At 41.4% G+C, this 26,896-nt stretch overlaps 1 protein-coding gene across 1 annotated transcript in view; it reads left to right on the top strand.

Annotated features, from left to right (window-relative positions):
• The window catches only part of arap2 (ArfGAP with RhoGAP domain, ankyrin repeat and PH domain 2), a 197,589-nt gene that overhangs the window by 153,898 nt on the left and 16,795 nt on the right, over positions 1–26,896 (top strand). The window contains exons 22-29 of the mRNA XM_080451401.1: positions 1,866–2,078; positions 4,086–4,191; positions 6,623–6,770; positions 10,906–10,983; positions 15,624–15,698; positions 17,703–17,820; positions 23,142–23,270; positions 24,061–24,194. Coding sequence (XP_080307527.1) covers positions 1,866–2,078; positions 4,086–4,191; positions 6,623–6,770; positions 10,906–10,983; positions 15,624–15,698; positions 17,703–17,820; positions 23,142–23,270; positions 24,061–24,194 — 1,001 coding nt within the window. The remainder of the gene's footprint in view (positions 1–1,865; positions 2,079–4,085; positions 4,192–6,622; positions 6,771–10,905; positions 10,984–15,623; positions 15,699–17,702; positions 17,821–23,141; positions 23,271–24,060; positions 24,195–26,896) is intronic.

Here is a 26,896-nt window from a genome sequence, read left to right as displayed (position 1 = left end):
AGTTTTTTTCAAAAAACTCTTAGGATTTAAAAGACATTTGTAGAATCCCTCAGAAGCAAAGATTTGAGTTACAAATGTTGAGTTACGCTTTAAAAAAATATATATTCAAAGATTTGCACAAAAATAGCAGATCTACAAGCTCATAGCGCGGCACCGAGTGCCGCGCTATAAGCTTGTCTATTTTTGCATAGCCAAAGACATCTTAAAATGACACAGACGCGTTCCCGGTCTTAAAGGGTTAAATGGATTGTATAGACCTTGTCAATGGAATTGTGTTGCTAGGGGGAACCGCTTAAAGGTCCAAATTTATTTCCTGTCAGCCACTGATATTCACACTGCAGCAACAACAACAAAAAAAGACTCTCGGTTCCCATTTAGAATGCTTATGTTGTCAAGTGTGAAAAGGTCTGTAGCTTTATGGGATTTTGGATAAAGCCCACAGAGAGGCAGACCATAGACAGAATACAGATATGGTGAAGTTCTTTCACACAGTGCCCCGACTGTTTTACTTCACTTACTGTTTACATTTCATTCATTTTTTTGTTTCTTTTTGGCAAATGCCAGTCCCGGTTATTTAAAGTGAACATGAGTTGACTGCTGTGCTCCACTACATAATCCATGAATACATTTGACACACTGTGATTTTATACGGTGGATTTTATGTATTTATTTCAAACTTATGGTAATAAATAACTAAAGATTGAATGAATGAATGAATGAATGCATGAATGAATTAGCCTTCCAGGCACCAGTGTAGCAAATATTCATCTCTTTGTTCATACTTGTTTATCTACTACCTACTATACACAGTAGAGCTCTTCACGGGCTCCGTGATTCCAAAAATACCCGACAGGACTTGAGACCCGCACCGGTCGGAACCGTGTTTTATCATAATCACTCGGTACCCGGGTCGTAATCCGAGTGGATCCGAAAAGACCCGTAGTAATGCCTTCTGTGTGTGTGTGCGTGGCTGCACTAATCAGGAGAGAAACGCAATGAAGTGCTGTTTAACTTGTGTGTGATGTTTTAGACTGACCTAGGATCAGGTTAGTGCAGCAGCGACATGAATGGCGGTGCATCTTGCGTGATGTTTTAGGCTGGTTCAAGATCAGATTAGCCTACTGCCGCGCAAAAAAAAAGTTGGTGGTGCGGAATGCATTTACACCAGCTGCAAGGCAAGCCAGCTGCTGATTTGAAAACACCTGTGTGCAAATCATGGATTCCTCTGACGAGGTGAAAGCAAAGCTTTGATCATAAAATGGTCATTGGTCAATAGGTCTGATATTAATTCAAAAGTCCACATTTATTTACAAAGAAAAACTCTTGTCACCCATATTAAATTAATACCTCTATGCATATTTATTTATTTGTTTTTATAGTTTCATATGCGCTTTTTTGAAGGGGTGTCTGGGTTTTCTCCCTGTTAGTGTAGCACAATACGTATTATTTGTATTCCTTAATTGCTTTCGGCTGTTCAGATCAAATGGTGTCTCTTGTCTCGTCTTTGTTTCGAAACAAGGCTTACTTGAGGCTAATAATTGCGTGGCCTGCCTTTGCTATTTCTCTGGGTGTCTGGGTTTCGGAACAAATTTCACCGGTCCAATTAGGGTCCGGGTCCATAAAAAGAAAAGAAAAAGTCGGAACAGCTCGGAGTCGGACGAAATTGTCGCGGGTGCACCCGGATTTTCGTTTTGTTATTTGAAAAAAATCTCGTATCGGCTCTCGGAATCGGATCTGATTTCACATTTCCATTTCGGTTCCGGTCCGTTTTTTTAGACACTTTGAAGACATAACATTTCATGTATCCATGTACCCCCAACTGAGCATCCATCCATCCATGTTTTTCTATCTTCCTCTCCACCCAGGTCTGTACCAGGAGGGAGTGTACGAGAGGCCGGGAGACCCCGGGCGTGTGGCTCTGCTCCTGGAGGAGTTCGGCCGCGACGCCCGCAACGTCAAGCTCCGCGACAAGGAACACCGGCTGGAGGACGTCACCGACACCCTGAAGACCTTCCTGTCCCAGGCGGAGGACGCCCTGCTCGCCAAGGAGCTGTACCCCTACTGGGTGTCAGCCCTGGGTACGTATGAAGCTACACGTTAACACATCCACCGCCAAGGGCTAATCTCATAATGTACTCACCAGTGCCAAGGTTTTATTGTTGTTTTTTGTTTTTTTCAGGTCGCCATAGGCCCCGTTAAAATCCTTTAGATTGCCCGATCCACTGTTTGTAAACAACGGGCACATGTCCTGGTGTCTACTCGTCGAGACCGCGTGTCAAACGGAGCCGCCATGTTTGAGTTCTGATCGTTTATGTTAACATGGGAAATGCGAGGATGAAAAACTACATGTCCTGTACAGCTTTTACAGGGTTTTTTTGTGTACGACTTAGAATGAAGGCAGACGGGAAACAAAAAACGTGATCGCACTTCCGGTCGATTTCGGGTGGTGTTACACTGAAAATGGTCCCCCTGGAAAATTGAAAAAAAAAAAAATCGAAAAAAAGGAAAAAGCACCACAGCCCGTAGGGCTACGGTCTCGGCGCTTAACAGTTGGATTTAACGGCCCGTAGGACTACGGTCTTGGCGGTTAATGTGTTAAGGAGCTGTACCCCTACTGGGTGTCAGCCCTCGGTATGTATGAAGCACACGTTATTGTGACTGAATCATACTGAAGAACAGTGGTGGAAAAAGTATACTCAAATGTTTTACTTAAGTAAAAGTATCAATACTCCGATGTAGAAGTACTCTGTTACGAGTAAAAGTCAGGAATTCAAAATGTACTTGAGTAAAAGTACAAAAGTATTGGTATCAGAATGTACTTAAAGTACCAAAAGTAAAAGTACTAAAATGTTTGAAAATAGCAGATCTACAAGCTCACAACAAAATAGCCGAGGTATAAAATAGGGCTAAAGTGGTTAGTGTATGTTTTATAATATAATAATTTATATCTGCAAAGTAACTAAAGTTTTCAAATAATTATAGTGGAGTAAAAGTACAATTTCTCTTTTTTATTGGAAATAATTCAATAAAAAAAAAGTAAAGTAAAAAATACCACAAAATTGTACTTAAGTACAGTACTTGAGTAAATGTACTTAGTTACTTTACACCACTGCGTGAAGCACACATTATTGTGACATCATACTGAAGAAAGACAGAGACATTGGCCTTTCTTTTTTTATCATCATTTATCTGCAGTGCATTGTGCTTGGCACAAGCCTCTATACGAATACTCACAGAATAATACGTTTTTTCAGTGTTGCATCCAAGTGCAGTCGACTCGGTGTCATCCTGGTCGGGAGTTATGTGACATTTAGTAGGTTTTAAAAAGAGATTCTACTGTGGCTTTCTGCACCAAACTTCATTTACACACATGCATTATCAGTACAAAAGAGCATAAAACTAACACATACAGTATGTATCTGTGCAGCACATACAGGGCCACACTGGCAGGAGAACCACGATGGTGCAACAGCAGTGACAACGCACAGAAATGTATGTGGGGGGGAATCAATTGACATAATGACTAAATTGGGGAGAAATTTAGGGGGAGATTGGACCAGCAGTGGCTCAGGGGTAGAGTGGCCGGTAGAGCGGCCGGATGGGAACCGCGAGGTTCCCGGTTCGATCCCGGGCTCCCCCAGAGTTAGTGTCGAAGTGTCCTTGAGCAACACGCTGAACCCCTAATTGCTCCCGATGAGCAGGTTGGTGCCTTGCATGCAGGGCCGGATTAGCACTATGTGGTGCCCCAGGGCGACCTCAAGTTGAGGTGCCCCCTTTCTTTTCGGTTTTTGGTTACTTTATTTCGGTTTTAGGGTTAGGGTTATGTTAAGGTTATGTTATTTAATTCTTGTAAAAAAATTAAAATAAAAAATAAAATGTTTTTTGTGCCCCCGTTGGCTGGTGCCCCAGGGCACTCGCCCCCAATGGCCAATGGGTAATCCGGCCCTGCTTGCATGGTTTCCTCCGCCATCGGTGTGTATGAATGTGTGTGAATGTAATGCACAATCATTGTAAAGCACTTTGGTTAAGAGCGCTATATAAATGCACCATTTAAAAAGAAAACATCTCTTGTTGCTGTGTTGTAGATGAGAAGGACGAGAGGCAGAGAGTGAAGAAGTACTCCGCCTTCATCCAGAGTCTGCCAAAGATAAACAGGTCGACCTTAGAAGCCCTACTTCAACATCTCTACAGGTACACTACACACACACACACACACACACACACACACACACACACATCCACACACACGCAACCACACACAAGCACATGCACATTCCTGTGTGCTTGCCTTGCAGTAGTTATATTGACTTTATTCATGCATATATATTACATCGACATGCATTCGGTTCCCGACCTTCGACCCCAATCTCAACCCCTTGGCCGCTGCATGCCAGATGTTTTCACCCTAAGGCTCTAACCAGAATGTACCGCTGACCCTGACTTTGGCCATTTAACCCCCAGGTAGCCCTTTCCTTAACGAGCTCCTGGAAATTGTCCCTGCAAAGTGACCTTGTGTTCAGGTCCTCTTTCCTTTTGGGATTTGGACATAATAACATTGTTCATTATGCACTTGAACGAGCACACACGCGCACACACACACACACACACACACACACACACACACACACACACACACACACACACACACACACACACACACACACACACACACACACACACACACACACACACACACACACACACACACACACACACACACACACATGCATGAACACACACACACACACACACACACACACACACACACACACACACATGTATGAACACACATGTATGATTCTCAATGTGGAGTCCTGGAACCCCCAGGGGTCCTTGAGGGGGTGCTAGGGGGTCCCCCCAGCCAGATGATGGTTAAACACCGAATGGACCCTTATACCGGTCTGTAACTCTGAGAGTGGAACCAAAATGGAACCGATAAATTAGGGTCCATTTGGTTCCATTTTAACACTCAGAAATAGCAGATATACAAGCTTGGGGCCCAGAGGTAAAACTATTATCAAACGGGGGGTCCGTGACCTTACAGTATGCACAATCAAACGAGGGGGTCCTTGAAAGGTAGAGAATCACTGCGTGTAGAACATGGCCCGAGGTCGTGTTCTGTGACTCTGTAATTCTGCCACTTTCTTGTAGTATTAATCCATTAAGACCGGGAACGCATCTGTGTCATTTTAAGATGTCTTCGGCTATTCAAAAATAGCAGATCTATGAGCGCTATGAGCTTGTAGATCTGCTATTTTTTGAAAAATCTTGGAAAATGTGTGCAAATCTTTGAATATATATATTTGTTTTAAAGCTAACATTTTTAACTCCAATCTGTGCTTCTTGGGGGGTCCCCGGAACAACATATTTTGAGATGGGGGTCCACGGCGAAACCAAATTCATATCATTTTTGGGGGTCCTTGACAAGTTGGAGCACCACTGTTAGGATTTAGAAAACATTTTTAGATTATGTATTTGGCCACGGACCCCCCCATTTGACTTACAAATGTTCGCTTTAAAAAATATATATTCAAAGATTTGCAAACATTTGCAAGATTTTTTAAAAATAGCCAAAGAAATCTTAAAATGACACACAGATGTGTTCCCGGTCTTAATGGGTTAAGACACAAGCAAAGAGCTGATGTCCTGTTTGGCTGATGCTCACACAGCGCACGTGCTTCACCCTCACAAAGCCACAGCGGAGAGAGAGCTGTGATTAGCCTGCATTATGCTAATGACGCACCATGTTTGAAGAAGACTTAATTGGCCTTTTTTTTTTTTTGTGCTGAAGTTGGACCGAAGCCTAGCATCTCTCCACAAACGTTTCTCTGTGTGTGTGCGTGTGTGTTTGTATGTGTGTGTGTGTGTGTGGTTGTGTGTGTGTGTGTGTATAGAGGGGGGGGTGGATGGGGGTTGCGAGCGAGGGCAAGAGAGAATAAATGAGCCAACATATCGTTGTTGTCGGGCAGAAACCTCTTATCTCCACATTCTTAACTTTTTGTGTTTTTTTTTTCATAAATTAACGCTCTTACTTGATCATACTACAGAGTCACACAAAAGCATCAAAAGTATAGCAGATCCACAAGCCTCGAAACGCGGTGAGCTTGTAGATCTGCTACTAGATCTGCTACTTTTCCACCCGACAGAGACGATATGTTTTTGCTTTATCATGTGCGCTCGTGCGTGCGTGTGTGTGCCTGTACTTGTACTTGAATGTGTTCTGTACGTCAGTGGTTCTCCTACTATTTTGTGCCAAGGACCCCCGAATTGACATATATTTGGCTGCGGACCCCCATCTGAAAATATGTTGCCCCAAGAAGTGAAGATTTGTGATGAAATATTCAAAACGATTCAACATTTTTCACAACGCTTTCACGATTTTTCAGAAAATGTTCAAAAATAGCAGATGTACTGTACAAGCTCACAGCGCGGCACGAAGTGACACGCTGTGAGCATGTATATCTGCTATTTTTTAAATAGCCACGGTAACACATTTAGCTGGGGGGTACCCCCCCTCCCCTAAGGACCCCTGGGGGTCCCCGGACCCTCCACTTTGAGAACCACTGCTGTAAGCCTGTGTTGACGCTGCCCTCCGTCCCGTCTCCCTGTGTCTCTCCACAAGGATCCAGCAGTGCTCCCACCTCAACCAGATGGCGAGCCGGCGGCTGGCCTCCGTCTTCTCCTCCTGCCTGTTCCAGACGCGCGGGCAGACCCCGCTGGAGGTCACCGTGGTCCACGACCTCATCGGCAACTACGTCCCCCTGTTCGGCGTGAGTCACACCCCCGCCCGCCGCAACGTTATTCTTTTTTTTTCTTTCAGATGTGTGTTGACGTTGCATGTTGTGGCATTTAGGTCATGTCTGTGTTAGACTACTAATACTAATAATACTAATAATAATACATTTTATTTGTTACGCACTTTATAATTGAACCAAATCTCAAAGTGCTACAATACATACATACAAAAAAACTAAACGAAAAAACAAAAAATAATAATAATAATAAAACAGTGAAATGAATCAAATTCAGATCAAAGGTCAGCTATACACAGTTAAGAAAAAGACTATACATAGTTGCTGTCCGACAGAAAACTAAAACTCCTTATCATTTGTTGTGTTTTTTCGTAAATTAATGCCCTACGCGGTGCGTTTTGAGCTTGTAGATCTGCTACGTTTGCTATTTTTTTAATTTGAATCCTGAAAAGGTAATAGTTTTGGGGTTTCCACCCCGACAGAGACGACATACTGTACTGCAGGGAATACACACTGTATATTCGCTATTCTTGAAATTAAGAAACGATGTGGGGAAAAAAGTCGAAAATGTTTGACAACTTGGTTAATTCCCTCATGAGGAGTCTTGGGGACCTTTTTATTTTCTGCGTAGGTTTCCAAAAGACAAGGTTGTCACCCCCCCACCCCCTAGCCGCTTAACAAGTTAGCACAAGATCAGATGAGTAGGGGGGGCGGAGAGGGTATCAGTGTTATACTTGGAGCGCTGCCTGGCTTACGGGATGCAGCGGCACTGAGGGAATGCTAATACCCAGCAGAGTGGCCCTGATCCCCTCTTGTTCTGACGCTGAAAAGGAGGAGCGTTTGCTCCAAATCGGTTCGGGACGCCGTCATTCGCATGACAAATAGCCATTAAGCCATTTAAACCGGGAACGCATATCTGTGTAACCAACGTAAACCATTATTTTATACTTTGGCTATATTAAAAAAATAGCAGATATACAAGCTCATATGAACTTGAAAAATCGTGGAACATTTGTGCACATATTTGAATATGTATATTTTTCAACTCAAATCTTCGCTTCTGGGAGGGGGGGTCCCTGGAACAAACTATTTTGAGATGGGGGTCCGTGGCCAAATTCTTATAATGTTGGGGGTCCTTGACATGAAAAAGGTTTTAAGTACCATTGGTTATAGCAACATATGTTTTTTCAGAAAACTGTTAGGATTTAGAAGACATTTGTAGAATCCCCCAGAAGCAAAGATTTTAGTTACAAATGTTCGCTTTAAAAATATATATATTCAAATATATTTGCACACATTGTCACGATTCTTCAAAAAATAGCAGATCTACAAGCTCATAGCGCGGCACTCGGTACCGCGCTATGAGCTTGTAGACGATGCGTTCCCGGTCTTAATGGGTTAAGCTCCCGCAACGACGATGGGCCCCAATAGCAGCAAAAGGAAAGGGAGAATAAAAAATAGAAAAACGCACGCTGACACAAAACGATTGAGACGCTTCACTAATTAAAGTTGCCGTTTCTGCGTTGGATGCCGTCTTCTGGGCCCCTTTATCAGGCCCAAACACACACACACACACACACACACACACACACACACACACACACACACAGGGAGGTGTATAGCGTGTGTTTTTCTTTTTTCCCCCTCTTTTTCTTCCTCTGCTCCAATCTTCTCTGCCATGCGTATAACTCTAACAAAGCAAATTGTTCTCTGAAAATGATAGGAAAAAAAAAAGCTGGAATAAAAAATGTCATTTCCCCACCCAGAGCTTTTTGTGTAAAGGGAAAAAGTGTGGCGGCCCCCCTTTCTTTTTTTTATTCAGTTTGGTGCTGAGCTACGTCGAACAATCACCGCCAACTTCCCACTTTGAAATGAGTTTCTGAAAGTCTTAGTGGAGCGACCCACTTCTACACTTCTGTGGGAGTGACACCATTAACGGTCTCATTCCGGTGGTTAGCCCCGTGTGTGCGTGTGCGTGTGCGTGTGTGTGTGTGTGTGTTTGTGACACATTCAATCCGGGAACGCATCTGTGTCATTTTATATTTGAGCTATAACCATTATTTTATACTTTGGCTGTTCAAAAATAGCAGATCTACAAGCTCGTAGCGCGGCACCGAGTGCCGCGCTACGAGCTTGTAGATCTGCTATTTTTGAAAAATCTTGAAAATGTGTGCAAATCTTTGAAATATATTTTTAATCTTTGAACATTTTTAACTCAAATCTTTGCTTCTGGGGGGTCCCTGGAACAAAATATTTTACAAATGTTTGCTTTAAAAAATATATATATTCAAAGATTTGCACACATTTCAAGATTTTTCTTTTTAATAGCAGATCTACAAGCTCATGGCGCGCTATGAGCTTGTTTGCGGGGGGGGGGGGCGGTTCCGCCTTTATTATTTAGTATACAGTAGTCTGACAGGAAATGGGGATAGAGAGATGGGGAGTGACACGCAGTAAAGGTCGTCGAGATCGGGATTCGAACCCCCGTGACACGCTGTGTCAGGCTGCATCAGCAGCAGCCTAGGTTCCCGGACCGCTATACCCTAGCCGTCCGGGCCAAAAGTAGCAGATCTACAAGCTTTCGAGCTTGCAGATCTGCTACTTATGATACTTTTGTGTGACGCTGTAGTATGATCAAGTAGAGCGGTAATTTACGAGGAAAAAAAAGTTTAAATCGGGAGAAAAAGGTTTCTTCCCGACAGCAACGAGATATTGTATTTTATTTATTTCCCACTGTCCATGTTGTTGTTATTGACTCTGACAGCCACCGGGAAGAAGCTCTTCCTGAGCGTTGAGCCTCCTCAGTCCCCATCGTCACAAACAGTCTGTTCCAGGAGTGTCTTTTGTCATCCTGTTTGCTCTCCTCTCCTCCTAAAAGTACTCAAATCTTTCAAAATATGTCAAACTTTTTAAGAAATATAGATTTTTTAGAATAGCCAATAGTGTAAAATATGTCTTAAGCGGTTAATGTGTGTTTTGTAATAACAATCGAAATCTATGAAGTAAATAGTTACTAAAGCTGTCAAAGTACTGTAGTGGATAAAAAAAACTCAATATTTGCCTCTGAGATGTAGTGGAGTAGAAGTATAAAGTATTGAAAATGGAAATACTAAAGATAGTAAAAAAGTACCTCAATTATTTACTCAAGTACAGTACTTGAGTAAAAGCGTGTATATCTGCTTGTGTATCTGCTTTTTTTTTTAATAGACAAAGTATAGAATATGGTTAAAGTGGTTATAAAATGACTGTAAACGCTATATTAACTCATTTTGCTGGGGATCCCCTGGAAACCCAAGGACCCCTGGGGGTCCCCGGACCCCACTTTGAGAACCAATATTGTAGAACTCTCAGATCCTTAGGACAGTGTTGTGTATCCGTACCAAACAGTGATGGCACCTGTCTGTCAGTATGCTCTGGGTGCTTTAGCACAGCTAGAAGGACTTCAGGATGTTCCTGTGACCCTGAATTTCCTTAATCCATTGAGACCGGGAACACATCTCTGTCATTTTAGATTTCTTTGGCTATTCAAAAATAGCAGATCTACAAGCTCATAGCGCAGCACTCGTGCCGCGCTACTAGCTTGTATATTTGAATATATATTTGAAAAAGTGTGCAAATATTTGAATAAATATATAAATTTTTAACTCAAATCTTTGCTTCTGGGGGTCCCTGGAACAAAATATTTTGAGATGGGGGGTGGGACCGCGGACAAATACATATAATTTTGGCGGTCCTTGACATGAAAAAAGTTTGAGAACCACATATAGCAACATTAGTAAAAAATTTAATCAAATCAAAAACTCTTAGGATTTAGAAGACATTTGTAGAATCCCCAGAAGCAAAGATTTTAGTTACAAATGTTCACTTAAAAAAATATATACTCAAAGATTTGGACAAATGTTGACGATTTAAAAAAAATAGCAGATCTACAAGCTCATAGCGCGGCACTCGATGACGCGCTATGAGCTTGTATATATGCTATTTTTGAATAGCCAAAGACATCTAAAAATGACACAGATGCGTTCCCGGATTGAATGGGTTAACTGCCTAAGGTGGAACAGGCACGGCCTCGCCTGCACCAACTCATTGGTGTGTGTGTGTGTGTATGTGTGTGTGTGTGTGTGTGTGTGTGTGTGTGTGCTTCCTTCACCAGGTCAACGAGGACCAAGTGCAGCAGATGGAGAAGGAAAACAGTTTCATCGTTCGCTGGAATGACAAGAAGGACACCACAGTAAGTCAACACCATGTGGGTGACACTTTCTATGAAGCCACACGTCTAGAATGCCTTATAAACACTACTTATAACGCAATATGCATCGAGTTCTATACTGTATACATATAACTCAATATATATATAATTGTTATAAGAAAAATTACAATACAAGTATGTTTGTAAAATATTATAGACGTGGGTTTCATAGAAAGTGTTACTGCTGGATGTGTGTGTGTGTGTGGGGGGGGGGGTGGTGTTACGTTTTCTGGCTGAAATGGGGGGTGGGGGGGTGGATGGAAAAGGGAACGAGAGTGGTTGAGGAAAGAATAAGGCTATTGTTCCTGTTAACCTTTATGCCAAGTACTTTCCGAAAAAGTTAAGTAACAAAGAAAAAATCGTACGCCAGTGTTGTTGAAAATAAGTTGTTTCTCTCTCTCTCTCTCTCTCTCTCTCTCTCTCTCTCTCTCTCTCTCTCTCTCTCTCTCTCTCTCTCTCTCTCTCTCTCTCTCTCTCTCTCTCTGTGGCCATCGGCTTTCATGTATGCATTATACATACTTATAATGCATTATAATCAGCTTATAACGCTCTTGCTAGTTTGCGACTAACGCAGTTGTCATTTACCAAATGTACTTCGCTCATCTGCGTGCTGATGGGTGTTGTTGGTCTTAAAATGAGTTGGCATGTTGCTGTCTTACGTACAGTGAGAAAAGTAAAAAAAAAAAGCACTGAGTGCCACGCTACGCTTGAAGATCTTCTGTTTTTTGAAAAAATCGTGAAAGTTTGTGCAAATCTTTTGAATACATATCATTTTTTAAAGCGAAAATTTTTAAGTCAAATCTTTGCTTCTTTGGGATTCTACAAATGTCTTATCAATCCTATTTTTTGGGGGGGAAAACGTATTTCTATATCAGTGGTTCTCAAACTTTTTCATGTCAAGGACTCCCAAAAGTATATGTATTTGGCCGCACAGATTTGAGTCAAAAATGTTCCCTTTAAAAAAATATATATAATTCAAATATTTGCTAAATGTTTGCGATTAGAAAAAAATAGCCAATGAAATCTTAAAACGACACAGATGCTTTCCCTGGTCTTAATGGATGAAATCCAGTGCAGTAAAAGCGCAGATATTTCCTTAATAATTAGAAAGCGCAATTCGGTGGGTTCACAATGCCTACACCCGGCTTGCAATCAAAATCCAGCCGCATTCAACACAACACTCACGTTCAGCATGGTACTCCACATGACTTTGCCAGGTGACTCGGCTAATTCGGCGAACGCTAATTAACCGCGGGGGCGAAAACGTACTGTAGTCTCGGCCACGCCTTCGGCCTGGCGGAGAGAAATACACAATACATAAACAGTTCACACCACACAATATACTCCAGTAACAGAAAGGTTTCTGCCTGACAGCAACGGTGATTCAGAACGGGAGTACTCTATAAGTGGGCCTGCCCTGTAGGCATACACACACACACACACACACACACACACACACACACACACACACACACACACACACACACACACACACACACACGCACACTACCCTGACATTTGTGTTCCTAAGCTGCTGCTCTTGCCATTTACAATTTGAAAACAGTTTTCATCCAAATGTTTTGCTCTTGCCATTTACAATTTGAAAACAGTTTTCATCCAAATGTTTTATGTTTATAGATTTTTTTTAATGATATCTGTCCTTCCAGTATTGTTATGAATCTCTCCCCTCAGTTCTTTTTTTTTGTTGTTGCTGCTTTATTTGTTTTTTTATGACTTCTTCTCACTCAAATCTTTCTTATCAACCGTGACGGCTCGTAACAGCTCAGCCCTTCCCCCTGCGTGTGCCCTTTGAGCCGCTAATTGCCGGCGTCCTTTTTTTTTATCCCACGGACGAGATATTTAAGTAACGCATGCTATTTCCTATGAGTGGGTGACCGCGGCACACCCTCCTTTTCTCTCAGCAAAGACGGAGAGAGATCCGGGAAAGAGTGTCAGGAGGAACACCAAAGATTGGCCCTATAGCAACGCCTGACATTCACAATTACAGTACTCGCTCCGTTGGTTTGAATAACCCATTAAGACCGGGAAACACATCTGTGTGCCATTTTAAGATCTCTTTGGGCTATTAAAAAATAGCAGATATACAAGCTCATAGCGCGGCACCGAGTGCCGCGCTATGAGCTTGTAGATCTGCTATTTTCTGAAAAATCGTGAAAATGTGTGCAAATCTTTGAATATGTATTTTTTTTTTTAAGCGAACATTTTTAACTCAAATCTTTGCTTCTGGGGGAGATTCTACAAATGTCTACAAAACAGTTTTTTGTATTTAGCTGCGAACCCCCATCTCAAAATATTTTGTTCCAGGGACCCCCCAGAAGCAAAGATATGAGTAAAAAAAATGTTTGCTTTAAAGAATATATACATTCAAAGATTTGTACAAATTTTCAAGATTTTTCAAAAATAGCACAGCTTGTATATCTGCAATTTTTGAATAGCCAAAGTATAAAATAATGGTTTACGTGTTTACACAGATGCGCTCCCGGTCTCAATGGGATAACTGTAATTTGCACGTTGCTCTGTGCGAGGAACGGGAAGTACAGTTACCAAACCCACACACTCTCATTACAGTTCTCCCCGGCCTCATAGCCCACAATGGCCCCTCGGTTCACCTGCGCAGAGGAGATAATGGCGGACAAAACATCAGGCGCTGTCTTGTGTGTGTGGCATTTCAAAAAGATTGACTGGGCGACGGACGGAAGTCTCTCTCTTCCCCTGTCCACTTATTTGTCCATTTGCAAGAAGTGGGCTTATACACTAACTGTAGCGCTGTATAATCGTACTGCCGGAAATCTGTGAATTCAGTTCCTTTAAATACAGTATGACCCTGCCTGCAGCAGGAACAAAGCTGACAAGCTGACCCCCCCCCCCCCTCCCCTACGCCCCTTACTCGTTCTCAACTTCTACCAGTATACCAGACTTCCATCTATACTCCCTGGGCTTTATTCACTTGGGTCTCAGGGCGACCGAGACTTTGTTAGCTAATTAGTCGTTCTCTATGCTTTTTTTCTTCTTTTTTCATGCTGAATGAATTGGAATTGTTTTCTTAGAAATCTCCCTTTAGAATCCTGCCAGTCTAAAACGTTCAATGGCCAAGGTTTTTCAAACCGCTCTCTGCAAGTATAGTGACAAATATTCAAATTTCTTCAGTGAAGGACAGCCCTATAGTACACACACATACAGTATACTATGCATACACTCCATGAATCCACATATTAATAGCCTAATAGCCGTGAGGAATATGTTTTGATACCAATAATTCATATAGTTGTTACATGCCACGTTGTATGGCATGTACAGGGAATCTTCACATTCTGTCTCATGTATCATAATTGCCACAGGAACAAAGAAAAGTTAATTTAAAGGCGTTCCATGTTCATGGAACGCAAAGATTGTACAGCATATTATGACATCTTGTCTCGTAAAAGGTCGTAAAAATGTCATTAAAAACTTTCCTACTCATTGGCAACGTTCTACATAATGCTCCATGATATTTCAAAAGGCCACGACACTGTGAAGAAACGGACACGAGTTGAACCATGTCTAGGAGGCAGTAGTCTCTCTCGTCACTTTAGATTTCCTTGGCTATTCAAAAATAGCAGATATACAAGCTCATAGCGCGGCACCGAGTGCCGCGCTATGAGCTTGTATATCTGCTATTTTTGGAAAATATTGAACTTTTTTTGGGGGGATTTTTTTTTTTACGTAGGATTTAGAAAACATTTTTAAGAATGGCCTCAGGTCTTAATGGGCTAGAGTGGTACGTGTTGATATTTATGCACTCCTAACTCAGTAACACATGCCATGACTTTTTACAAGATACTTGAAGATTCAAGGTGCACCTGAGGTGAGAACAGCCCAAGGTATAGAAGAGAGATATGCAGCCTGTCTTTTTTTTTCTTCGTGGGAGTATGTCCTACCCCCCCCCCCCGCCCCTGAATTTGTTTCAGGCTTTTGTGTTTCACTTTTTTTAAATGTTGCCAGGTTTTCACATCCATTAACCCTTTAAGGCCTGAGGCCGATTCTAAATAAGGTCTTCTAAAAATCCTAACGGTTTTCTGTAAAAAAACGTGTGTTGCTATATCAGTGGTGCTCAAGCTTTTTGCACGTCAAGGACCACCCAAAATGACCCAAAATCAGGGACCCCCCCCCCCCCCAGAAGCAAAGATTTGAGTTAAAAATGTTTTAAAAATACATATATTCAAAGGTTTGCACAAAATGTTCGAGATTAAAAATAAATTGCAGATCTACAAGCTCATGGCGCAGCACTCGGTGCCACGCTATGAGCTTGTGGATCTGCTATTTTTGAATAGCCAAAAGTGTGAAATAAGGTGGTTACACAGTATGCGTTCCCGGTTTAAACGTGTTAAAAAGGTACAGGGGGCTTAAGTTCGCCCGCAGCAAGAGAACAAGACCTCTGCTTTTCCCACAAATCCTCTAATGTTTTCTCTCAGCTCTCTCCATTTAGGGCAATACCACACCGGGGCCCCGGAATTTAGAACAAAAAGCCAATTAATCCAGCTTGTATTGTTTTTTTTCTCCCTTTTCTCTCGACTTCCCACTGATCTGTACGTCTCTCTCTCTTATCGTTCACTCCGCTGTAGTTCTCTCCGGCGGGGGACCTGATCTTCGAGGTATACCTGGAAAAGAGGCAGCCGGAGAACTGCTGTTTAATCAAGGTAAGATGCGCCCGTAGGGTGTGTGTGTGTGTGGGGGGGGGTGTGCGCGCCGCATCGTCTATAGGTGCTCCAGAGAGTGTGCACGTGTGCCCTGCATCTGTACCTGCGTGGGTGCGGTGGTGGGAAAAGTACTCAAGTGTTTTACTTAAGTGAAAGTATCAATGCTGCAATGTAGAAGTACTCTGTTACGAGTAAAAGTCCGGAATTCAAAATTTACTTGAGTAAAAGTGCAAAAGTATTGGTATCAAAATGTACTTAAAGTGCCAAAAGTAAAAGTACTAAAATGTTTTCAAATAGCCTAGGTATACAATAGGGCTAAAGTGATTAACGTATGTTTTATAACGTAATAATTTATATCTGCAAAGTAACTAGTGACTAAAGTTTTCAAATAATTTTAGTGGAGTAAAAGTACAATATTTGCCTCTGAGATGTAGTGGAGTAGAAGTAAAAGTATTGACAATTGGAAATTATAAACAATAAAGTAAAAGTACCTCAAAATTGTACTTAAGTACAGTACTTGAGTAAATGTACTTCGTTACTTTACACCAGTGTGTGTGTGTGTGTGTGTGTGTGTGTGTGTGTGTGTGTGTGTGTGTGTGTGTGTGTGTGTGTGTGTGTGTGTGTGTGTGTGTGTGTGTGTGTGTGTGCGCGCACGTGCAGGCAGGGCTTTCCCTTGGGGTCTTCCTGGGCGTAAAGGTGAAATGAGAGAGATGGAGCTAGTAGAGGAGACGAGAGTGCAGAGAGCAGGAGCGAGCGAGGTTGAGGGGGGAGAGGGAGAAAAAGAGTGAGAGGGTTGGAGGGAGTACGTTGGAACGAGAGAGGTGGAGAGGTTGATAGAATAGGGCCGAGACATTGGTGGTTAAACCTGATGGGATTACCGCCACTAAAATAAATCAAAAGCGAGCTAATCAAAGAAATGTCTGATTTAATTGTGTGAGTAATTGCATTTTACAAGGCACACTGGCAGCTGTAGGTAATAGACTTCTTTCCCAGGTTTTGTAGCAGTGGTACAATTGGAAGGGGGTTAAAGAGGGCTGCTCAGCAACACAGTTTGACATTAACCCGTTCAGACCGGGAAAGAATCAGTGTATTTTTTTAGATTTATTTGGGCTATTCAAAAATAGCAGATATACAAGCTCGTAGCACGGCACCGAGTGCCGCGCTACAAGCTTGTAGATCTGCTATTTTTGGAAAAAAACTTTGAAAGTTTGTTCTTGATCTTTTGAATACTGTATATATGTGATTATTTTGTACTCAAATCTTTGCTTCTGCGGGATTCTACAAAAGTCTTCTAAATCCTACATTTTTTTTTTTAAACGTATGTTTCTATATCAGTGGTTCTCCCAAAATGACTCCCAAAATGATATGCATTTTGCCGCGGACCCCCATCTCAAAATGTTTTATAATAGGGACCCCCCAGAAGCAAAGATTTGAGTTACAAATGCTCGCTTTAAAAATATATATTCAAAGATTAGATTTTTTTTTCATGATTTTTCAAAAATAGCAGATCTACAAGCTCAAGACCTGTTAAAGGAATTATCCTAATAGCGCAGCACCGAGTGCACCGAGTGCTATTAGGATAATTCCTTTAACAGGTCCGTTCATGAAAGTCCTTGCGGTCTTGTTTCCAAGACCGCTATGAGCAATGAGCTATGAGCAATGAGCTATGAGCTTGTATATCTGCTATTTTTGAATAGCCAAACAGGTGCGTCCCCGGTCTTAATGTATTAATACTCTGTTCTCTCTCTCTCTCTCTCTCTCTCAGACGGCACATTTACTTTCTCCAGTGCCGTTTCGGCCGCACGTATAAGAACTTGACTGCATAGGCGGAAGGGTGCACGATAATTTCACACCATCTATTTGCTCTATCAATATTTCCCCTACTTTGCTGAAATAATACTCAGAAATGTCAAGGGGACGTTCCGGTCTTTTAGTGTCTACATGCTTGGCGTCTCCTGTGTGCTTATCAGATCAGTATTTTCATGTGTCTTTCTTTTGTTTCAGTTGTCTCCGAGTATGCGCTCCAACGAACTTGCGGAAAGTGCGCTGAGCATAAGGAACATCGCCATCGACGCGGACAACCTATGGACAACGTTTGAGGTCATCGAGAATGGAGAGCTAGGTCTGTGCAGCTGTGTGTGACGAGCATCCAGTTGATCTCTGTATGAATATCTGATTTTATTTTTTTAATTTACATTAACCACTTGAACTCTATAGCATCCCTATTCTGGGGGGGGGGGGACATTGACAGAAAATAGCCGATCTACAAGCTCACAACGTGTCTGCGTTGTGAGCTTGTAGATCTGCAATTTCCGGCGAAGAGGTTTGTTGAGGGAAAAAAGAGCAGACCTAGTACAGAGCCAAGCTTCAAGTTTACTAAGTATGGAGTGTGTCCGATAGGGCATTCACAGAATAGTCGAATATTCGAATATTCGAATATCAAACCGACTATTCGACTATCAAACCACTATTCGACTATTTGAAAAAAAAAAAAAAAAACATTTTTTTTTCTTTTTTTTTTTTTTCTTTTTTTTATTGGCTTTTCTAGAGCAGACACGCAGCTGTGAGCTCTGGTGTGACGTCAACTCGCATTCCTTGAGTCGAGTCATCAATGTAATTGAAAAAAAAAAAAAAAAAAAAAAACTTTTTTTTATTTTTTATAATCAAACCGAATAATCGACTATTCGAATACTTTTGGGTCGAATAATTCGAATACCATAAATCACTATTCGTTAATGCCCTAGTGTCCGAAAATACACATTTACATGAATCCAACATATCATCAGATCAAATCATGTGTATACAAACAAAAAATATATATATATTAATTTACACAACACTGACGATAGTGCTGAAAAACAATGAAGCTATCTATGAAAAAGTTTTATACAATATGTTGTGGGGGTCCCTGCTTCGTTTTTCTCTCAGCTAAGGGGTCTAGCTTGGCCTGAAAAATGTTGAAGACCCCAGCCTTATAGTCAATGCTTGAGGGCAGCTTTGTCTTGGAGCGTTGACTAACTTCATCCATGAAGTTGAAGGGATATTTCACTTTGAAACATGTTTGGGTTCATTTCATAGTCTACTTTTTGTGAGCACCCCAGATAGCTTTAAGTTGCTTTATTCAGTTGAAAAAACACGGCCCCCTCATGCATTAGAAGGACAATATCAGTCATCAGAACCCCGGACGTGTGTTTTCAATTAATATAACATGGTTAAAATGGAGTTGGAAGTTACAATGGGTTTATTTATATCTAAATACTGAATCAAGTAACACAAAAAGTGTCTGGGGTGCTCACAAAAGCCCCGAGTAGACTTTAAAATGACCCCCAAACATGATTGAAAGTGAAATATCCCTTTTTAAACTAAAGTCACCTGTACTGTGAAGGCTACACTTTTTCTATGCTCTCTCTCTCTCTCACGCCCTGGAGCTCGTTCTAGTCGAATCTTTTTTGCTCTCCGAAAAAACGTGTGCTGCCATCCATGTCCAATTAGTGATTGATGATTCACGCATCACATTTTAACCCATTAAGACCGGGAAAGCATCTCTGTGTCCATTTTAGATTTCTTTGGGCTATTAAAAAAATAGCAGATCTGCAAGCTCATAGCACGGCACCGAGTGCCGCGCTATGAGCTTGTAGATCTACATTGTTTTGCTGAAAAATCGTGAAAATGTGTCCAAATCTTTGAATATATATATTTTTGTTTATTTGTTTAGTTATGTTGCTATATCAGTGGTTCTCAAACTTTTTCATGTCAAGGACCCCCAAAATGATATTTATTTGGCCGCCGACCCCCATCTCAAAATATGTTGTTCCAGGGACCCCCAGAAGCAAAGATTTTTGTAAAAAATGTAAATATATATTCAAAGACTTAAACACATTTTCACGATTTTTCTAAAAATAGCAGATCTACAAGCTTGTAGCGCGGCACTCGGTGCCGCGCTATGAGCTTGTATATCTGCTATTTTTCAATGGCCCAAAGAAATCTAAAAATGACACACAGATGTGTTCCCGGTCTTAACGGGTTAAATGGCCATTCTCATTCAGGGCATATGCGAAGACCATGCGCTGCCTCGCGATCAGCAGATTATGCTGCTATCTCCCTAATGAACCGTGTGTCCGCGAACGTTGCAAGAACACAGAGAAATTAGCCACCGGCCCGGCGTCAAGACAATTTGATGATATGCATGTTATTAATTAATATCTCCCTCATCATCGTATGTCATAAATTTACCTTCATGTCCTCATCTGCGGTCAACGTGGGAGGCTCGGCCCCGGGCCTGCGAGTCGCATTAACATGGCGACGACGGGCAGTGGTGTATAAAGTGACTAAGTACATTTACTCAAGTACTTTTACTTTATTTGTTTATTTAGACAGGACAGAGCATATTAATGAACGTCACATGAACGTAAATACACCGGATTTAGCAAAGATGCTAATTTTCATCCGCAGTCCTCACACAAAACATAAAATCAGAAAAACAATAACATCAGAAAACAGACAAACGGTGAAATACAATCACATAGCCTAAAAATGAACCTAAAATATGATCACAAATGGTTGCAGCTTTGGTTTTCAAGCAACCATCTTTTCACATTGAATTTAAAAGATGGAAATGTAGCACAATCCCTTATATGTAGAGGAAGGCCATTCCATGCTACACAACCCTGTACTGAGAGGACATTTTGACCGAAGGTTGTTTGCCGGTGCGGCACTTCACAATCTCCTCGAGTGGTTGCTCTGGTACTGATTCCTCTTTCAGGCTTCCTTTTAATGAATTCCCTTAGGGGGGGCGGGCACAGACCATGTAAGGTCTTGTATATGACCCCAATCTGTTTGAACTTGAACTTTATTGTACTTTAAGTACTGTACTTAAATACAATTTTGAGGCATTTTTTACTTGCGTTTCAAATTTTCAGTACTTTTACTTCTAATCCACTACTATCTCAGAGGCAAATATTGTACTTTTACGCTCTACAATTATTTGAAAACTTTAGTTACTAGTAACTTTGTAGATTTTGATTATTATTAGAAAACATACATTACCCACTTCAGCCCTACATACATTTCGGCCATTTGAAAATAGCCGATCTACAAGCTCACAATGCGTCGCATCGCGACGCATTGTGAGCTTGTAGATCTGCTATTTTCAAAAGATCTCAACACATTTCATACATTTGAAAACTTATGAAACAGGACATTCTGCATAATGAGTCCTTTCTACTTTTGGTACTTTAAGTACATTTTGATACCATTAATGTTTTTACTTTTACTCAAGTAAATTTTGAATTCCGGACTTTCAACAGAGTATTTCTTACATTGCAGTATTGATACTTTTACTTAAGTAAAAAAATGCGAGTACTTTCTCCAACACTGGCGACGGGCACCATATTTGCCATGTAGATGCAACCCCCCCTCCCTGCCTCCCCCTCACCCCGCTTCATTTGATCACTCTGTGGGAAGCGTCAGATCGACAGAAGTCCAAAGTGTTAGCCTGGGTTGCAGAGTTGCTAAGCTGGCGCTCCCCGTGCGCCCCCCCCCCCCCCCCCCTCTCGTCAGTTCACTGAGAGTTTACAACCACCAACACTTTATGTGTTTATAACCTCCCCTCGCTAAAGTTACAGAGGACAGAGCGTCCTCTTCTAAAAAACAAAAGGTGCGTTGAATACTGAATATAGTATATATTCACAGACAGACTCTTCAGCACACAGACACTGTGTTTGAGTAAACAGTCGAGCTCTATTTTGAAGGTGTCGTCGTGCCGTGACAGGTTTTTGCTCAGAAAAAAACCCATAGAGGAGGAAGGGGGAAAAGGGGGCGTTCATTAGGCATTTTTTGGAGGATATAGCTATAGATAAACACTGTTATCCGGGGCCATAGGCAAGGAAAGGGGGGGGAGACGATATTTGTAGGGGGAACGGAGGAGCTAATTCCATTCCACTGTTGTGAATAACTTACGCCTTTTTTTTTTCTTTTTCCCTCGGATATGAAAAAACGACGAAGGGGGGGCGGCCAAGTGATCTGATTTTTTTATTTATTTCCCTGATAGCATGTACCCCTATTCACCAATTAGCACGAGATAATGGGTCTATTTTGCACATGAGTGTTTTTTTTCTAATCACGTTCAGATTTGCTGGGGATAATTGCACATTTCGAACCTCACAGTTATGACAGTAGGAGAACAACAACGTGCGCTTGTAATGGGTTTTTCCTGATATCATTTCCTGATGGCATTTTAGACAATTATAATCCAATGACTTGGGAGACGGGAAAAAAAAAAAGGAGATTATGAAAGAATTGCTTCTCTTTGTTTGCCGGCATGCATGCAGCTCCCCTGAGGAGATGGGGTGAAGGGCACTCTTAAACTAGTGGGTCAAGATTAGGTTTTTCCTTTTTTTCCTGTTTGTCTAGTTATGTAGCATTATGTCAGATTCAATGTGGGCACCGGGGGGGTGGGGGTTATATGAAAATTTCAATGGGGGGAAAAAAAGTTGAAATATAGCTACAAGCTCTCAATGCATTTCGTCGTTGTTTTTTTAACCCATTAAAACCAACAGTTTAGATTTTTGCCTGGGCTATTTAAAAATAGCAGATATCCAAGCTTGTACATCTTCTATTTTTGAACATTTTTGAAAAATATTGAACGTGTGAGAACTACTGATTTTAGAAGGCATTTTGTAGAATCGGCCTCCTCAGGTCTTAATGGGTTAAGCCCTGATCCCCGGCGTACAGTATGTTGCTTCTCCTCACCTGGCCATCATTGTTGCTTTTCAATGGTCATAATGGTTTTCGTCTACGACGTCTAGCACATCTAAGCGCTGAGTAACTCACACATGGGAGACCAGGTGGATGCAGTTCACTGAAGTCATAGCGCAGAGCCCACAGTTGCAGTGTTGATTTTGACAGCAAATTTTGATTTAGTTTTAGTCATAGTCTTTTGAACAAAATTCTGTTTAGTTTTAGTCATATTTTGAAATGTTATACTTTTAGTCTAGTTTCGTTGACCAAATATCATAAGATTTTAGTCGACTAAATCTACAGTTGATTTAGTCGACTAAAATGTATTTTTGGCGGGCCGTGATGGCATCGCAATGATTTTCACTCACTGTAGCTGCATGCCGAAAATAGCCGATCTACAAGCTCACAATGCGTCGCGCTGTAGATCAACTATTTTCGGTCTGTGACACCCGCACGCACCCATGATGACTTGTCTTAGTTCCACTGGATCTCTTCTCCACTAGTCCCTCCCAAACACAGTTTTTATTTGTTGACTAAATTGTCAATATATTTAGTCATAGTTTTAGTCATCATACTGTAGGTTAGTTTGTATTTAGTTTTCGTAAGTGAAAAAAGGTAGTCAACTGACATTGTTCGTCATAGTTTTTTAGTCGACAAAATCAACACTGCATAGTTTGAGAACCGTTGCTCTTGCCTTTCCAACAGAACGGCCGTTGCACCACAAAGAGAACATCCTGGAGCAGGTGCTGGAGTGGAGCTTGCTGGATGACCCTGGATCAGCCTTCCTTGTCATCAAGAAATTTGAGAGGACCAAAATGGTGGCCGGTGATAACGGTACGGCGTGCACTAGACTAGATACTAGTGCTATACGACGGCGGTCTGTATAAAATGGAATGAATAATTGTCCTTTAACTGCTAAGGCTTTGCAGTTGAAACACTGAGGACGTCTGCCTGTGTTCTCCCCGCAATTTAATTAATACAACACCTCATTCATGCGCCTTTATTATTAATGAATATGTCAGTCTTAACTGCTGACTTGTATACCAAACTTGAGAACACAAACACAGTCACACTTGTCTCTGATATTTGGTAGATAGAAAGTATGTGTCCTCTCCTCCACGTCATCAGTGCCCATACCCTAGGTGGGGTTGGCGAAAGGGCCTTTCTGTGTGGAGTTTGCATGTTGTTCTTCACGTGTCCCCTAGGGGGGGTAGGTACCCTCACAAAAACATGTAGTAGTCGTGGTCTCTATACTGCCTCCCCCTGGTCAGCCGGGGTGCCTGATGGAGGGGAAAGGAACTGGTTGGAATAACGTGTTCCTTCCACGCGCTATACGTCCTACTGGGGAAACTCCCCCCTGTCAGGTGATAAGAAGCGGCTTGCTAGCTCCTCATGCATTGAAGGAGGCATGAGCTTAGTTCTGGGCTCTCCCTAGGCTGGCAGAGGGAGAGTAGCGCCCAGGATTACATAGGCAATTGGCACTGGGTGAAAAAATGGGATACAAAATTGTGGGATAAAAATTTATGAAAAAATAAATAAATGTGTTTATACTGTTCTGTCTCTGATACTTGTGTAGATCGAATGTTTATATGGTTGGCTGAACTGTGTTTTTCTTTTACGTCAGACCGAATGCAGTTGATGAAAGGAGACCATTTGAAGTTCAAGGACGGGTCCTCTAAGCTGCTGTCGGGCCATAAATTCCAGGACAAATACGTTGTGCTGCGTGCTGACAAGCTGCTGCTGTACAGAGACTACAAGGTAAGTGCATGGCTGTTTGTTTTTTTAATTTTAATCATCAGTGATGGACAATTTAAGTATACTCAAGTATTTACAATTTTAAATACTTTTACTTCTACTCCACTACATCTCAGAGGAAAATATTGTACTTTTACTCCACTACAATCATATGAAAACTTTAGTTACTAGTTACTTTGTAGATTTAGATTATTATTACAAAACACACTAACCACGTCAGCCGTATATTTCGGCCATTTGAAAATAGCAGATCTACAAGCTCATAATGCGTTGCGATGCAACACATTGTGAGCTTGTAGATCGCCTATTTTCAAAATATTTTTTATACATTTTGAACTTGTGAAATGGGACATTCTGCACAATGAGTACTTTTACTATTGGTTTACTATTGGTTTTAAGCATATTTTGATTTTGATTTTGATTGAGGCATTTTTAATACGGGACTTCTACTTGTATATCTATATTGCAGTATTGATACTTTTACTTAAGTAAAACATGTGGGTACTTCTTCCATCATCACTGCTACTGTCCACTACTGTTATATTAATCATGTTCTGCGGTGAACACATTCCACCTGACAGTTTCACCCACCAGCACAAAGTTAGTTGGAACACACACAGCATCCCAGAGAGCTGGAGTGGAGGACTGTCAGGCCTCTGCACTGTGGTAGAACGTAACTAAGTACATTTACTCAAGTACTGTACTGTACTTCACATTTTTCATTACTTTTACTTTACGTCTTACAATTTTTCATAACTTTATGCTTCTACTCCACTATATCTCAGAGGCTAATATTGTAGTTTTTACACCACTACAAGAAAACTTTAGTAGTTTGCAGATTTGTAATATTAATAACAAAACGCCTACTTAAAGGGATATTTCACTTTCAAATCAAATAAACATAAAAATATATATATTATAAAAACATTAATTAAAAAAGTAATTGAAAAATCACGCCCCCTCACGCATTAGAATGTCCTTCTAATGTGTGAGGGGGCTGTGGTTTTTCCATTACTTTTTTCATTTATTTTTAATATATATTTTTAATGTTTATTTTATTTGAAAGTGAAATATCCCCTTAAGCTTTTAAAAAATAGCTGACCTACAAGCTCAATGTGTCACGCTGAACTTGACAAAAATGTATCAATTTGTAGGGGAAAACGTTGAAATATCATCAAACTATTTGTGTACTTTTTTTGCTACTTTTTTTAGTGCCAATACTACACACATTTTGAACACAGGACTTTTACTTGTAGCAGGGTATTTTTACATTGCTGCATGAGTACTTTTACTTAAGTAAAAAAGAAAAGAAAAATGGGAGTACTTCTCCCGCCTCATGCCTCTGCGTGAGAACGGAGCCACAGCCCTGCCAGGGACCAACATCCCGGGGGTCCCTGGAGGGCGCTTCATCTCAGCACATCGCTCCAGCGGAGACATGGGATTCGTAAAGAAGGAGTGTGAAGATGTGTTAATAATTCATGGAGGCGGAGGAGTTAGGGTGGTTGGAAGCCGGAGGGAGGGAGGGAGGGAGGGAGGGAGGGGGGGGGGGTGCAGAAAGGAGAAGGGACGACGGCATATAGGTGGGGTGTTGTGGGGTGGGGATGGGGGGGGCACGCGAGGCATTGAATGAAAGCTGCTCTTTGCCTTAACCCTTTAAGACCGGGAACGCATCTGTGTGTCATTTTAAGATTTATTTTGGCTATTAAAAAAATAGCCGATATACAAGCTCATAGCGCGGCACCGCTATGAGCTTGAAGATCTGCTATTTTTTGAAAAATCGTGAAAATTTGTGCAAATCTTTGAATATATATATATATTTTTTTTTAAGAGAACATTTTAAACTCAAATCTTTGCTTCTGGGGGATTCTACAAATGTCTTCTAACAGTTTTTTTCTTTTTTTTTAAACGTATTTTGCTATATATATCGGTTGTTCTCAAACTTTTTCATGTCAAGGACCCCCAAAAGTATATGTATTTGGCCACGGACCCCCTTCTGAAAATATTTCGTTCCCGGGACCCCCATATATATATATATATATATATATATATATGCACACATTTTCACAACTTTCTTTTTCAAAAATAGCAGATCTACAAGCTCATAGCGCGGCACTCGGTGCCGTGCTATGAGCTTGTATATCTGCTATTTTTTGAATAGCCAAAGAAATCTTAAAATGACACACAGCATGCGCTCCCGGTCTAAATGGATTAATTAGCGTTAATAGCAGGTTGCTTAGGAATGTGGCTAATTACCGCGCGGCAAGTGTGGAAATTACCAGCGCCGCGGAAATTTTAATTGATCTTCTAGCAGGGCTATTTGAATTTTAAATGTCGACTCTGCTCTCCGTGTGGAACTTTATGCTGTCTGCCTCAGGTGAAGGTGTGGACTGTGATGAGTTAAGTGTCAGACAGCATCAATCTCTGCTGTTTGTTTCATGCATGGGGGTGGGGGGGGGGCATTAAAGGTGCAGTGAGTGATTTTCTTTTGGTAAGCAAGTGTTAAATAGCTCTATATTCCGATAGTAAGCATTGCTATAGATTGTTTGTTCAGTAACAGGAGTCGCCCCGTCTCTCTGGGACTTCAATCAGGAGAGAGGATACAGGATGAAGTGAATTTGGAAGTGATGACACAAAGACACGAGACCTGCAAAGACGCAAAGAACTGCAGACTAATTTTCCGCCGTAATCTGAAGACTTACCTCTTC

The sequence above is a fragment of the Gymnoscopelus braueri genome, assembly GCF_963280865.1.
Source record: "Gymnoscopelus braueri genome assembly, chromosome: 15".
In the NCBI taxonomy this organism is placed as follows: Eukaryota; Metazoa; Chordata; class Actinopteri; order Myctophiformes; family Myctophidae; genus Gymnoscopelus; species Gymnoscopelus braueri.
This window is presented reverse-complemented; position numbering and strand designations above follow the sequence as displayed.